The following is a 15,341-nucleotide window of genomic DNA, read 5'->3' on the forward strand; positions in this document are numbered from 1 at the left end:
GTAAGTTTGAATGTAAGTTTCTAATCAGCACCTCTCTTACTACTCTAAAGACTCCATGACTGTTTTTTTTTAGCATGGAATATACTTCAAAGAAACAAAATCAAACAGTTAGTGGTAACGAACTGTAAGGAGTGACCCGGCTCAATAGTAACTGAAACTGTAAAAAACGGAATTTTGATACCAATATATACATAAAAATAATCAAATTTTTATGCTAATTTCAGATATATAAGTTTCATCAAGTTTAGTCGTACCGATCAAAAGTTACGCGCCTGAGAAAATTTGGCTGATTTTAGAAAAAAGGGGAAAGACCCCCTAAAAGCTATAGAACCTTAATGAAAATTACACCATCATATTCAGCGTATCAGAGAACCCTACTGTAGAGGTTTCAAGCACCTATTTACAAAAATCTGGAATTTTGCATTTTTTGCCAGAAGAAAGATCACAGATGCGTGTTTATTTGTTTTTTTGTTTTTGTTTTCCCAGGGGTGATCGTATCGACCCAGTAGTCCTAGAATATCGTGGGAGGGCTCATCGGAACGAAATTTAAAAGTCCTAGTGCTCTTTTTCAGTGCCAAAAAAATGGAGGGCAACTAGTCCCCCTTCCACAAATTTTTCCCAAAATCACCCGATCAAAATTTTGAGATAACAATTTTGTTCAGCATGGTCGAAAATATAATAACTATGTCTTTGAGGATGACTTAATCCCCCGAAGTCCCCGGGGTAGGGCTGAAAGTTATGAACTTTACCCAATTTTAACATGTAGTATTCGTTATTGGGAAGTATACAGACATTTTCAAGAGGATTTTTTTCTGGTAGGTGGGGGGGGGGGTCGGGGGTTATATGGGAGGATCTTTCCATTGAGCAAGTTTTCATGGGGGAAGGGACATTGCTATGAAGGGGGTGAAGGATTTCTCAGCATTATTAAAGAAAGAGATAAGAAATTAAATAAAAAAAATAAGTTTTTCAACTGAAAGTAAGGAGCAACATTAAAACTTAAAACGAACAGAAAATATACGTATGTGATTGGGTTCACCCCCTCGTCAATACCTCGCTCTTTAAGCCAATGATTTTTAGTACTTTCATAAGAGCTATTTATTCTAATTAACGGCCTTTGTGATTAAGGGATCATTTTAAAGAATTGGAACAAAACTCGAACTTTAGCTTAAAGAGCAAGGTATTGACTAGGGGGCATACCTCCTAATATACGTATTAAAAATCTATGAATATAGAAGTTCGTTACGTAAGTTAATTCGTAAGTTACGTATATTTATTACTAGTAAAAACGTTCGTAAATAAAATTAAACAAGTTTTGAGAAAGCCGTTAAACCAATTAAAGTAAAATTAACATAAAAATTTTGTTTAATTATTCATGTACGGTGAGCCAAAATCAAAACCTGTATTAATTCAAAAACGTTCAAAAATTAAATAAAAAAACAAGTTTTTTTTAACTGAAAGTAAGGAACGACGTAAATACTTAAAACGAACAGAAATCATTCCGTATATGAAAGGGGCTGTCCCCTCCTCAACGCTTCGCTCTTTACGCTAAAGTTTGACTTTCTCACAACTCTATTTTTTTTAACAATAAAAAACTTTAGCGTAAAGAGCGAGGCGTTGAGGAGGGGACAGCCCTTTTCATATACGGAATAATTTCTGTTCATTTTAAGTTTTAACGGTTCCTTACTTTCAGTTAAAAAAAACTTGGTTTTTTTTATTTAATCTATATAAGAGACAGCACTTTAACAATTAGTTCTTCAGAAATTTTATAATATCCATACCATGATAATAAACTAGCTTATAAGGTAAAACAAAGGTGTAATAGGGTTATGCGAATTAACGTTAAAAAAATAAAACATTCTATGCAATCTAAGTTATTTTTTTTGACTGCATCGAAATACTTTAATCCCTCAGTTATATATTTTTCAGTTTAGTGACAGTATTCTAATGAACTTGTTTATCTGCTGATGACGACCACTGAATATGTGACCGAAATATCCAGATATGTTTTTGTTGTTTCACTGTCAAATGAAAGGATTTGTCCCTATTGAACAGCTATTTGTGTATTTAATGTTTTTGGAATAACATTTTCAAGGAATGAGCAAAAGGTCTGACAAAAGTGCAATATCTAGGAGAATTAGGACATTTTTAAACCGAATTTATGAGGTTTTCTCAGTTGCAGCTGTAGTTTTCCGAAAATCAATCATATTTACTTATAAAATGCAATGAAAGATTTTATAAAGTCATTTAAAATAAATCTAGTATTCCGCCATATCCTTAATTAGAAGTATGAGTAAACCTGACAATCTCAAAGAGTTATAATATACACATAAATTAAATGATCATATCTTTATTTTACTGAAAACACTATCTGAAAGAATGATAATTACAGTAAGTCTAGACACACTGGTAAAATAGTGCCTTGGCCTGTAGAGATGTTTTTTTTTCCACACTATAATGGTGGGATATTTGAAATCAGAAAGGAATGTCCCATAGAGGCAGATATATTTTGAACTGCAGGCGTGAACTCTTATGCCCTTGGGATATTCACAAGTACTCCACCCTGGTATTTGTTGTATTAGTCTTGTGGATTTACTTCAGGTTTTGTGAATGTATAAACATGAAGGGAAAATGGCCAGCTAGACCCTTTTTTCCAAGTAAAAAAAAAAAAAAAAACAAAAAAAAAAACATGGTAAACAACGTTTTGCCAAACCTAACAACCATTTTTAAAGCCCAGAAGACCGTCTCTCTAGTGTTTCTGAAGATTTTCAGTTGTTCTCGATCAATATAAACTGTTTATGTTAAGAAAGAAACTGACATTAGCAAATATTGCATCTGTGATCCAACTAGGAATGTAAAAACGATAAATAAATATCCATCAGTGTTTTTTAGAAAAAAAGTTAAATAGGTTTATAGGTTAAGTATCGATCTAGTGTTTTTACTTTACCTTAGACCTTAATTTATCCCATGCCTCCAGAGGCAGAGAAAGCATCAGCGAGTAGCCTTCAATCTTCCTTCAGGTTGGCCGCTGCATAGATGCCCTCCCATTCTGGGATGAGACTCGTCTCAATGGCTCTTCGTGATGGTTATAACCACGTAATTATCTTAACTCCGCTTTACTACAGCGGAGTTTGACACATATTCCCCTTTCCCTAGCAATAATCCTGTAAAATACTTGTTCTTCCATGTTTTCCCAAGAAACTTAGGTTTTTCAAAAGAAGTAAAAGAGTAAAAAGAAGAAAAAACGAGAAGTTAAAAAAAAGTAAAATTTCAGGATGGGAATTTTAGTCTTTTAGGGAATTTTAGGACAGTGGCGGATCCAGAAGGGAGGGCGAAGAGGCGCGCTCCCCCCTAACGTAGTCTACTTTACTTAATTAACGCAAGATTGCGTTAATTAAGCTTGCTCCTAACGCAAGTTTGTCAGATCAACCTATCTTGCCCCTCCCCCCCCCCCTGAAAAAAATCCTGGATCTGCCCCTGTTTTAGGATGGAAAAAATGAAACAAAGCAGATATTTCCACAAGGACCTCCGCCAAGCCCTTCTTAGTCGTAAAAAAATGTAAAAGACAGAGGCACCAATTGAAGAGTGGGTATTTTTGAAAACTCTTTTTTTATTTTCACTAAAGAATACCGGAAAAATCCCCACCCCATAAATTTTGGAAAAGTATATTTTTTTTAGATCTTTTTTGTAAATAAAAATCGAAAACAACTCTAATTTTGCTCAATTGACAGCATTAGCAAAGAAGAACCAACCATTTCTGTAAAACACTCTTCTTCCATCTTTTTCAAAGAAACGTACGGTTTCAAAAGAAGTAAAGAAGAAAAAACTGATAAATAAAAAAAAAAGTTAAATTTTAGGATGAGAATTTTATGCTTTTAGGAAATTTTAGGATGGGAAAAATGAAACAAAGTAGATATTTTTACAAGGACCTCTGCCAAGCGGTTTTCAGTCCTGAAAAAAATATAAAAGACAGAAGCGCCTATTGAGAGGAGGGGGATTTTTCAAAATACTTTTTGTTTATTACCTTTCCTGTAAAACACTTTTTCTTCCATTTTTTCCGCAAGTAACATAAAATTTTCAAAAGAAGTAAAGAAATAAAATAAGTAAAAAGAGCAAAAAGAAGAAAAAAGAGAACTTTAAAAAGAAGTAAAGTTCCAGGATGGGATTCGTTTCAACCTTGTAAGTGTTCTTTGAAATAAACAATTTTGGATGTCCTTTGCAACTAAAGAAGTATCTGATACGTGGCCAGAATTATTGTGTTTAATGTAGTTTAAAAAGCATTTTGATGTTCTTGAGTGCTGTTTTAGTATGTTAATTTTGTAGGCTAACAATTTGTTCTATCTTTTATACTGAAAAATGAATCGTGAGATTCTCCAACTTGTGGAATGTACCTATATGCTTTTTTATCAAGAAAAGATATAATCCCTGGTCGAGTGCTCCTCCCATCTCTAACATTCTGATAATGAATGTTCGGCAATTTTCTATTTTGGCCATTTCTGAGCTCCGTAAGATTTAAACATTTTTTCTCAGTGTAAACAGTGTACTATTTTATATTATACGCCTATGTTTCCTGCAACCCCTCAATTTTCTGATTTGGCTGCGGAACGAATTTTTAACTGACATGACCAATGTTATACATTATCTATAAAACGCTTTGAACTTTCTATTATTAGCGTGCTTTCTCTTGTTCTGGAGTACCTTTGTTGCTTTTTTTCTCTAAAAGAGTACTAAACGTTTTTGTTTATCTAATCAGAATTTTTGCTCAACTATAGGTGTCAAGGTAAAAAGTACATCACCTCTTTGCTGCCAACAACGAGTGTTATAATTGTTTTTCACAATGAAGCATGGTCTACGCTTTTAAGGACTATACACTCAGTCATTAATAAATCGCCAAAGGATTGCCTTAAAGAAGTTATTCTTGTAGACGACGCAAGTACCCGTGGTGAGTAACAAAAGAAAGGTATTCTAAAGACTACATCAAACAGTTCGTGGTAACGAACTGTAAGTAAGGAGCGAACCGGCTCAATAGTAACCGAAACTCTAAGAAACGGAATTTTGATACTAAAAGATACATCAAAAGAATCGAATTTTTATGCTGATTTAAAATATATAAGTTTCATCAAGTTTAATGTTACCCATCAAAGGCTACGACCTTGAGAAAATTTGCCTAATTTTCGAAAAAGGGAGGCAACACCCCTTCAAAGTCAAAGAATCTCAATGAAAATCACACCATCAGATTCAGCATATCAGAGAATCTTATTGTAGAGGTTTCAACCTCCTATTTGCAAAAACGTGGAATTTTGTATTTTTTTTTGCCAGAAGAAGGATCTTTTTTTTTTCGTTTTTCCCAGGGGTGATCTTATTAACCCAGCGGTCCTAGAATATCAGGAGAGAGACTATTCAAACGGAAATTAAAATTTCGAGTGTCCTTTTTAAGGGAACAAAGAGATTGGAGGGCAACTAGGCCCCCCACCCTTTTTTTCTCAAAATCGTCCAATCGAAATTGAGGTATATCCATTTTGTTCAGCGTAGTTGAAAAGCTGAATAACTATTCCTTTGGATATGATATGGCCCCCCACAGCCCCAGGGGAAAGGTCTTTAAGTAATAAAATTTGCCCGTGGTTTACGCAGTTTATGTTTAGTCTTCCCCATCAAAGGTTACGATCCTAAGAAAATTTGCCTTACTTTAGAAAAAAGGAGGAAACACCCCCTAAAAATCATTTAATCTTACTGAAAATCACACCATCAGATTCAGCGTATAAGAGAACCCTACTGTAGAGGTTTCAAGCTCCTGTCTGCAAAAATCGTATCGAACCACTGACCATAAAATATCGAGAGATGGCTCATTTGAACCGAAATTAGAATATCTAGTGTCCTTTTGAAGTGACAAAAATTGGAGGGCAACTAGGCCCCTCCCACGCTCATTTTTTCCCAAAGTCCCCTGATCAAAATTTTAAGATATCCATTTTGTTCAGCATAGTCGAAAAATCTTATAACTGTTTTTGAGGATGACTTAGCCCCCCCCCACAGTCCCCGGGGGAAGGGCTGCAAGTTACTAACTTTTCCCATTTTTTACATATAGTATTGGTTATTGGGAAGCATACAGACGTTTTCAGAGGAGATTTTTTCTGGTAGGGCGGGGGGAGGGGGAGGTGGTTACGTGGGAGGATCTTTCCATGGAGGAATTTTCATGCGGAAGAAAATTTTGCGTGAAGGGGGAGCTGGATTTCCCAGTATTATTTGAAAAACGATCCGAAATTAAATTAAAAAACTTTTCCAACTGAAATGTTGAAATGTTGAAAAGTTTTTTCAACTGAAAGTAAGATGCAACATTAAAACTTACAACGAACAGAAATTATTGCGTTTGCAAGGCGGTTCACCCCCTCGCCACTACATCACTCTTTACACTGAAGTATTTTTTATTATTTTCAAAAGAGCTATTCATTCTAATTAAACGAACTTACCCATCCATCATAGTCTTAGGCTACCCATCAAATTTACGAGCTAGAGAAAATTTGCCTTATTTTCGAAAAAAGGGGGAAACACCCCTTAAATGTCATAGAATCTTGTTGAAAATAACACCATCAGATTCAGTTTATCAGATAACCCTACCGTAGAGGTTTCAATCTCCTATCTGCAAAATATAGATTTTTTTTTGTGATCCAGAAGAAAGATCACAGGTTCATGTTTATTTGTTCGTTTGTTTTTCCCCAGGGGTGATCTTATCGACCCATTGGTCCAAGAATGTCACGTGAGGGCTCATTCGAACGGAAATTAAAAGTTCAAGTGCCCTTTTTAAGTGACCAAAAAAATTGGAAGGCCATAAGGCCCCCTCACTCGTTCATTTTTTATCTTAAAGTCACCGGATCAAAATTTCGAGATAGCCACTTTGTTCAGCATAGTCAAAAATCTAATAGCTATGTTCTTTGATGACGATTTAATGCCCCACAGTCTAGGGCTGCAATTTATGAACTTTGCCCATTGTTTACATATAGTATTGGTTATTGGGAAGTATACAGACGTTTTCAGGGGGATTTTTTTCTGGTGGTGGTGGTGGTCGGGCGGGGGGGGGGGTTGGAGCTAGGGGACTACGTGGGAGGATCTTTTCATGGAGGAATTTTTCATGCGGGAAGAAAATTTCTGCTGCATTTATAATCTAGAATAGTGCTGGATATCCCAGCATTATTTAAAAAACAATCAGAAATTAAATAAAAAAAATAAGTTTTTTCAACTGAAAGTAAGGAGCAACATTAAAACTTAAAACGAACAGAAAATATTACGTATATGAGGGGGATTGCCTCTCCTCAATAGCTCGCTCTTACGCTAAAGTTTTTTTTTAATTTTAAAAGAGGTTATTATTCTAATTGAATTGCCTTTGTGATTCAGGAGTCATTCCTAAAGAAATGGAACAAAATCAAAGCAGTAATTCAAAAACGTTCAGGAATTAAATAAAAAAAGTTTTTTTAACTGAAAGTAAGCAGCGACATTAAAACTTAAAGCGAACAGAAATTATTCCGTATATAAAAGGGGCTGTCCCCTCCTCTGCGCCCCGCTCTTTACGCTACAGTTTGACTTTTTCTCACACCTCTACCTTTTAAAGCGATAAAAAACTTTAGCGTAAAGAGAGGGGCGTTGAGGAGGGGACAGCCCCTTTCATTTACGGAATAATTTATGTTCGTTTTAAGTTTTAACGTCGCTCCTTACTTTCAGTTAAAAAAAACTTGTTTTTTAATTTAATTATAAATATAAGAAGAAGATAAATTTTCCTCTAGAGAAAAAAAATAGATTTTTCTTATTTCTCTTTTTGTTTGCCGCTCAGTTTTCATTTTAAATTAAATTTGACATTTGAAATTTACACGTACAACGAACTTCATGAAGTGCCAGCGTAATCCCACGGTTGGGCCTCTTGTTCGTCATTTGTTTTTTGACAGTTTACTTACCTGACTCTGATGTTGGGTGTTGGTACGGCTGGTGACAATAAGCTTGTTGCAGCTTTTAAAGGCTGTACCCGTAAAAGGAGCAGGAGTTCAAGGGAGTGTTCGATTCCCTTCTTCAGCGTGAGACCAATGTAAAAACACGCATTTACATTTTGTTTGATAGTCGAAGATATATTTGATTAAATAAAAAAAACAAGTTTTTTAAACTGAAAGTAAGGAGCGACATTAAAACTTAAAACGAACAGAAATTATTCCGTATATGAAAGGGGCTGTCCCCTCCTCAACGCCTCGCTCTTTACGCTAAAGTTTTTTATTGTTTTAAAAAATAAAGTTGTGAGACAGAGTCAAACTTTAGCGTAAAGAGCGAGGCGTTGAGGAGGGGACAGCCCCTTTCATATACGGAATAATTTCTGTTCGTTTTAAGTTTTAATGTCGCTCCTTACTTTCAGTTTAAAAAACTTGTTTTTTTTATTTAATTTCTGATCGTTTTTTAGTTAATGCAGCTTTTATTTGTATAAAAATTTTACTTTTCTTTTGCTAAATGGATGTCTTTACAAATTAACTTACGTAACTAAATTCTATATTCGTATATTTTTCTTCTGGCAAAAAATACAAAGTTGCAGATTTTTGCAGATATGAGCTTGAAACCTATGTAATAGGGTTTTCTGATACGCTGAATCTGACGGTGTGATTTTCATTAAAATTCTTTCACTTGTAGGGGATGTTTCCCCCTCTTTAAAAAATCGAGTAAATTTTCTCAGGCTCGTAGCCTTTGATGAGTAATACTAAACTTAATCAAATTTATATATTTAGAATCAGCATTATAAACACATTCTTTTGATACATTTATTGACATCAAAATTCCGTTTTTAAAAGTTTCGATTACTATTGAGCCGTATCGCTTGTTTTTTTATTGTTTTTTTTATTACGTATACGTTATTACTTATATGAAGGGGTTCTCCCCTTAGTCAATAACACGTTCTTTAAGTTAAACGTTAAAAAAAAATTTGATTAAAAAACCCCTGAATCACAAAGGCCGTTTAATTAGAATAGATAGCTCTTTTGAAAGCACTAAAAAAAAAACTGTAGCGTAAAGAGCAAGGTACTGACTTGGGGGAGAACCCCCTCACATACGTTATAATTTCTGTTCGTTTTAAGCTCTAATATTCCTTCTTACATTTCAGTTGAGAAAACTTGTTTTTTTTTATTTAATTTCTGATCGTTTCTTAAATAATGCTTGGAAATCCGGCGCCCCCTTCATAGAAATGTCCCTTACCCCAAAGAAACATCCTCCACGGAAATATTCTCCAGAGTAACCCCCTCCTCTAGCCCCCCCCCTCCAGAAAAAATCCTTCCTGAAAATGGTTGTATACTTTCCAATATCCAATAAATGATGCTGGCAAGTCCGGCGCCCCCTTCATGGCAATTTCCCTTCCCCCATGAAAACTTCCTTCATGAACAGATCCTCCAACCTACCCACTGACCCCCCCTACCCACCCACTACCAGAAAAAAAACCACCTGAAAACTTCTGTATACTTACCAATAACCAATACTATATGTTAACATTGGGTAAAGTTCATAACTTTTAGCCCTCCCTCTGGGAACTTCGGGGGATTAAGTCATCCTAAAAGACATATTTATCATATTTTCGACCATGCTCAACAAAATGGCTATCTCACAATTTTGATCGGGTGACTTTGGGAAAAAATTAACTGTGGGAGGGTGCCTAGTTGCCCTCCATTTTTTTTTTCACTTTAAAAGGGCACTAGAACTTTTAATTTCCGTTCCAATGAGCCCTCCCACGATATTCTAGGACCACTGGGTCGATACGATCACCCCTGGGAAAAAAAAAAAACAACAAAAAAACAAACAAATAACAACGCATCCGTGATCTTTCTTATGGCAAAAAATGGAAAATTCCAGATTTTTGTAGGTAGGTGCTTGAGACCTCTACAGTAGGGTTATCTGATACGCAGAATATGATGGTATGATTTTCATTAAGGTTTTATAACTTTTAGGGGTCTTTCCCCTTTTTTTGAAAATCAGCCAAATTTTCTCAGGCGCGTAACTTTTGATGGGTAGCACTAAACTTGATGAAAGTTATATATTTGAAATCAGCATTGAAATCTGATTCTTTTGATATATCTATTGGTATCAAAAACCCGTTTTCTAGAGTTTCGGTTACCATTGAGCCGGGTCGCTCCTTACTTACAGTTCGTTACCACGAACTGTTTGAAAAACCTATTCCATATTCGACTCTTCTCCCAGTACCGTTTGCCCCACCCCCCTTCACCAAGTCAAAATCATGGGGATGTATGGCTGTCTGTGATCTATCTCGCGGGAAAAATTATGCTCATCTGCGTAATTGAATGAGAGCTTGTTGATAGCACACATTTGTCTAGCTGCTATGGACAAAAAAACAAAAAAAAATTTTAAGCCCTTTTGTTGGAAATAGGATAATGACATGACATTAACGGATTTTCACGATTCCAGCTATTCTAGTGTAATGGAGATAAAAAAAAACACGAAAAATCTTTAGTTTATTTCTAGGCCAAGAGGCATCAAAACGCAAAAAATATGCAATAACTATAAAAAAAAAACATAGAAATCTTCAAAATGGAGAAGAGGGTAAGTGGACCCAGAAGCCAATTATGCGAAAATATGGAAATAATTGTAAAAGTCTTGCAATTTAGAAGCGGGGGAATGAACCCGCAGCCCCCGCTTGCGGGCGTGCCAACCCCATTGCCTCGGAACCTGGAAAATTATGATTTTTTGATTCCTTTTATATACTCCTGGTATTTTTTCGACAACAAAGTTAGTCGAATTTGTCCTTGGAAATTTCCTGGTTCCCACATAAGTCAAGAGAAAGAAAGCTTGTTCTCCCGGAAGGATGCTTAAATAAGGTTAAATCTGGAAAAGAGTAATCTCTCAAGCCTGAAAGTAAGCCTGAATTGATTTTGCTTTTAAATTTTACGTGAGCTTTAAATATTGTTTTCTTTTTTTTAAATCACCAGATTCCTTACCAGAAAGAAAAATGAAACATTTATCTGAAAAACTTAAATAAATTCAAATTTTCAAACCAGAACGAGCAGCAAAATATTAGAAATAATTATGTAAACTGTTCATTTCCCTCCTTCAACGTGAGACCAATGTAAAAACACGCGCTTACATTTTGTTTGATAGTCAAAAGATCTACATGACCGTCTGTGATCTATCTTGTGGACACATTTATGCTCACATAATACAATTAGAGCTTGTCGATAGCACCCATTAGTCCAGCTGCCATGGACAAAAAACAGAAAAATCTCTTAAGCCTTATTGTTGGAAACGGGATAACGATACAACATTAACAGATTTTCACCATTCGAGCTATTCTAATGTAATAGTGATAAAACAAACTTGAAAAAACCTTTTCTTGGCTGTTTGTTTCTTGGCTAAAATGTATAAAAATGCAAAAAACATAAGATAACTATAGGGAAAATTGTTTTAAATATTTGGGCGGGGGGTTGAAAAGTTTACCCAGTAGCCAATTGTGTGGAAAATATGGGGAAAATAGCAAAAACCCTGAAATTCCGAAGCATTTTGGGAATGGACTCGCAACCCCTGCTTGTGAGCGTGATAACCCTACTGTCTAAAAAAATTGGAAATGATGAGCTGAAAATTCATTTTACTTACTCCTACCAGTTTTTGGACAAAAGTGTTTGTCAGATTTGTCCTTGAAAATTTCCTGGTTCCCATATAAGTCGAGAGAAAGAAAGCTTGTTCTCCTGGAATGGTACATAAATAAGGTTAAATCAAACCCGGCTCAATAGTAACCGAAAGTCTATAAAAACGGTTTTTTTATATTAATAGATACATCAAAAGAATCAGATTTGTATGCTGATTTCAAATATATAAGTTTCATCAAGTTTAGTCTTACCTATCAAAAGTTACGTGCCTGAGAAAATTTGCCTTATTTTCGAAAAAAGGGGAAATTACCCCCTAAATGTCATAGAACCTTAATAGAACCTTAGAAAACCACACCATCAGACTCAGCGTATCAGAGAACCCTTCTGTAGAGGTTTCAAGCTCCTATCCGCAAAAATGTGGAATTTTTTATTTTTTATCAGAAGAAAGATCACGGATGCGTGTTTTGTTTGTTTTTTTGTTTTTTTTTTTCCAGGGGTGATCGTGTCGACCCAGTAGTCCTAGAATATCGCGAGAGGGCTCATTCAAAATGAAATTAAAAGTTCTAGTGCTCTTTTTAAGTGACCGAAAATGGAAGGCAACTAGGCCCCCTCCCACGCTCATTTTTCCCAAAGTCACCCGATCAAAATTTTGAGATAGCCATTTTGTTCAGCATAGTCGAAAAATCTAATAACTGTGTCTTTGAGGATTACTTAATCTCCCACACATGATATTGGTTATTGGGAAGTATATAGACGTTTTCAGAGGGAATTTTTTCTGGTAGTGGGGGGGGGGTAGGGGGTTACGTGGTAGGATCTTTCCATGGAGGAATTTTTCATGGGGGAAGGGACAGTGCTATGAAGGGGGAACCGGATTTCTCAGTATTATAGAAAAAACGATCAGAAATTAAATAAAAAAAAGTTTTCAACTGAAAACTTTCAATGTCAAAACTTAAAACGAACATAAACTATTATGTATATGATTGGGTTCGTCCCCTAGTCAATACATCGGTCTTTACGCTAAGTTTTTTTTAGTACTTACATAAGAACTATTTATTCTAACTAACGGCCTTTGTGATTAAGGGTCATTCTTAAAGAATTGGAAATAAATTCGAACTTTAGCGTACAGAGCGAGGTATTGACTAGGGGGGCGAACCCCCCTAATATTGGTAAGTTACGTATATTTATTACTAATAAGAGCGTTCGTAAATAAAATTAAACAACTTTCGAGAAAGTCATTTAGCCAAAAGAAGCAAAATTAATATGCGAATTTCGTTTTAATTAGGCTATTCATGTACGGTGAGCCAAAATCAATACCCGCAGTTAATATAAAAACGTTCAGAAATGAAATAAAAAAAAAACAAATTTTGTTTAACTCAAAGTAAGGAGCGACATTAAAACTCAAAACAAACAGAAATTATCCCGTATATGAAAGGGGCTATCCCCTCCTCAACGCCTCGCTCTTTACGCTGAAGTTTGACTTTTTCTCACAACTCTATTTCTTAGAACAATAAAACATCTGACTGAGCATTGATATTGTTTGACTGAGCATTGGGCATTTCCTTAAGTATAACTTTAAGCTTAAACAATCCTACCTTATTTTAGTTTTTCTCCTAAGTTAAGTTCAACTTAAGGATGGCTTAAGCTTAGTCAGGTCAGCTTCTAAAAATGAAAAAAGGAACAACAAAAAGAAAATTGTCAGTCAGTGGCAGAATTTTTGTCATTTTGGGAGTTAATCGTAAATTTTAGGGAATTTTCCTATATATTTATATACGTCAGCTAATTTGTTTTACCCTAAAATATTCAAAAATAAATTCGGGTGAATAATATTTGGCTCTTAAGTATTTCAATCATACCATGATAAACTCAAAATATCTTTTATCCCTACGAAAAACAGTTACCAAAAGTATGAAATTAACCATTTCATGGTTTGCAAACTCGTGATCACTGAAATATACTTGTCAAACTTGCTTTCTGTTATTGTTATAAAGTCTTTTAGAACGAAAGAGTGGTATTACCGCTTTTCACTATTGAGTAAGTATTGATAATTGTTCATTTTGTTGCTATGAAACTTTCAATAAGACTCATTGATCAGCTTCACGTTACCACGGAGTTTTATCAAAGCAACACAGTTAACCAAAATTTAAAACTCTAGTTCTGCTTTTATGAAAATAAAATTAGGCTCTTGAACAAGAAAGGAACTGAAAGGAAAATGGATCTTATTAAACAAAACATAAAAGGGAAAAAGAGGGAAATTATACTTGTTTTGTCTGCTAGCTAGGCTTAGTGTTAGCTAGGTGGTAGCTAGGTTTGTGCTAGCTTGTGTTTTTCTGCGAGTCTGGATGGTGAGAATATTATTAAATGGCGAGAGATGCTATTGAAAAAGGAATAAAAAGAATTATAATAAAAATTAGCATTAGTTCAAATGCTAAAAGTTCTGAGATGCATCATTCTCAGTTACTACATTTTTTTTTTATATTAAGCAACAGAATAAATATTTTATTATTTTTTTTCTGAAAGCAGTAGGTGAATCAAATCTGAGATGTGACAAATAATTAAAAAATAAGAAAAACAGAAAAAAACGTGCTTAGTACCTAATAAAGTAAACATGTTTTAATCTAGAGTGTGGGGCCATTAGAAATACTCTCCTCCCCCAAAACAGAGGCCAACGTTTTATGATATTTCCCATGCTTATCAACATTGTTCATAAACATGGGTTATTTAGATGCTATCTTATGTTCTCTAATAAAAAAAGAAAAAAAAACTTTTGGAGGGATCTTTTATTCCATCTATTTAAAAGTTAAACTTAACTGTTAGGCTCTTAAAACTCAAATTGATGTATCCCTACTGAAACTGCACTCCGTGAAATATCCCCAGCTTACTGGTACCCTTAAAACAGTTTGTATCGCCATAATTCATCCACCTCTAGGCACAGATGTGGGACGAGTGTTTTTTTGTGCATGAGTACTCCTCCTCTAATCAAGCAGCATATAACTGGGATAGCGAGACCTTTTTTAGTATTTATTGTTTGCTGTTATGAACAACAAACAAAGTAGATGGAAAGGTGGACAAAATGGAAAATCTCTTATGGACAATGAGCAGGTGTTTTAGTGACTGGGTGAGTAATGAATTAAGGAAAAGTCAGACGCACAAGCACACTAACGGACTCCTTTCGGCTCCTTGCTATGATAAGAAGGTTGAAGTCTTCTTCTATGATGCTTTATGAAGGGATATTGAAAAGGTGGTGCACCACTGTGACAAGTAACGAGTTGAAAGGATCTTGAATGGTAGCCTAAGATTATAGCCTTCAAACTAGTTTAAAACAAAATATTGGCTCCTTGCTATGATAAGAAGGTTGAAGTCTTCTTCTATGATGCTTTATGAAGGGATATTGAAAAGGTGGTGCACCACTGTGACAAGTAACGAGTTGAAAGGATCTTGAATGGTAGCCTAAGATTATAGCCTTCAAACTAGTTTAAAACAAAATATTTGCTTAGCTTCGTTCTTCTGTTGTACCTAATCGTAAAATACTTTCTAACCAGATCTCGTAATTTTTTTTGAACTTCTGACAAATTTGATTTTTTTTTTCTTGGAATGTCCCCCTCCCTTACCCCTAAAAAAAAATAGGAAAATGTGTATGTGCTTTAAAAGAATTTTAGGTTTTTCTTTGGACACACTGGCATTCTGTTGACAGTGAGAAGAGCTCATGGCGAGATTAAAAAGAGGTAGAAGCCCAGCAGG

At 35.0% G+C, this 15,341-nt stretch overlaps 1 protein-coding gene across 1 annotated transcript in view; it reads left to right on the forward strand.

The window, feature by feature from the left end:
* Window positions 1-2,964: 2,964 nt before the first annotated feature.
* The window catches only part of LOC148956195 (polypeptide N-acetylgalactosaminyltransferase 3-like), a 122,897-nt gene continuing 110,520 nt past the window's right edge, over window positions 2,965-15,341 (forward strand). Inside the window, exons 1-2 of the mRNA XM_089089707.1 lie at window positions 2,965-3,017; window positions 4,770-4,939. Coding sequence (XP_088945833.1) covers window positions 2,965-3,017; window positions 4,770-4,939 — 223 coding nt within the window. The remainder of the gene's footprint in view (window positions 3,018-4,769; window positions 4,940-15,341) is intronic.

This window comes from Artemia sp. Qi Xiang Cuo, chromosome 1, assembly GCF_049724085.1.
Source record: "Artemia sp. Qi Xiang Cuo chromosome 1, ASM4972408v1, whole genome shotgun sequence".
Classification (NCBI taxonomy): Eukaryota; Metazoa; Arthropoda; class Branchiopoda; order Anostraca; family Artemiidae; genus Artemia; species Artemia sp. Qi Xiang Cuo.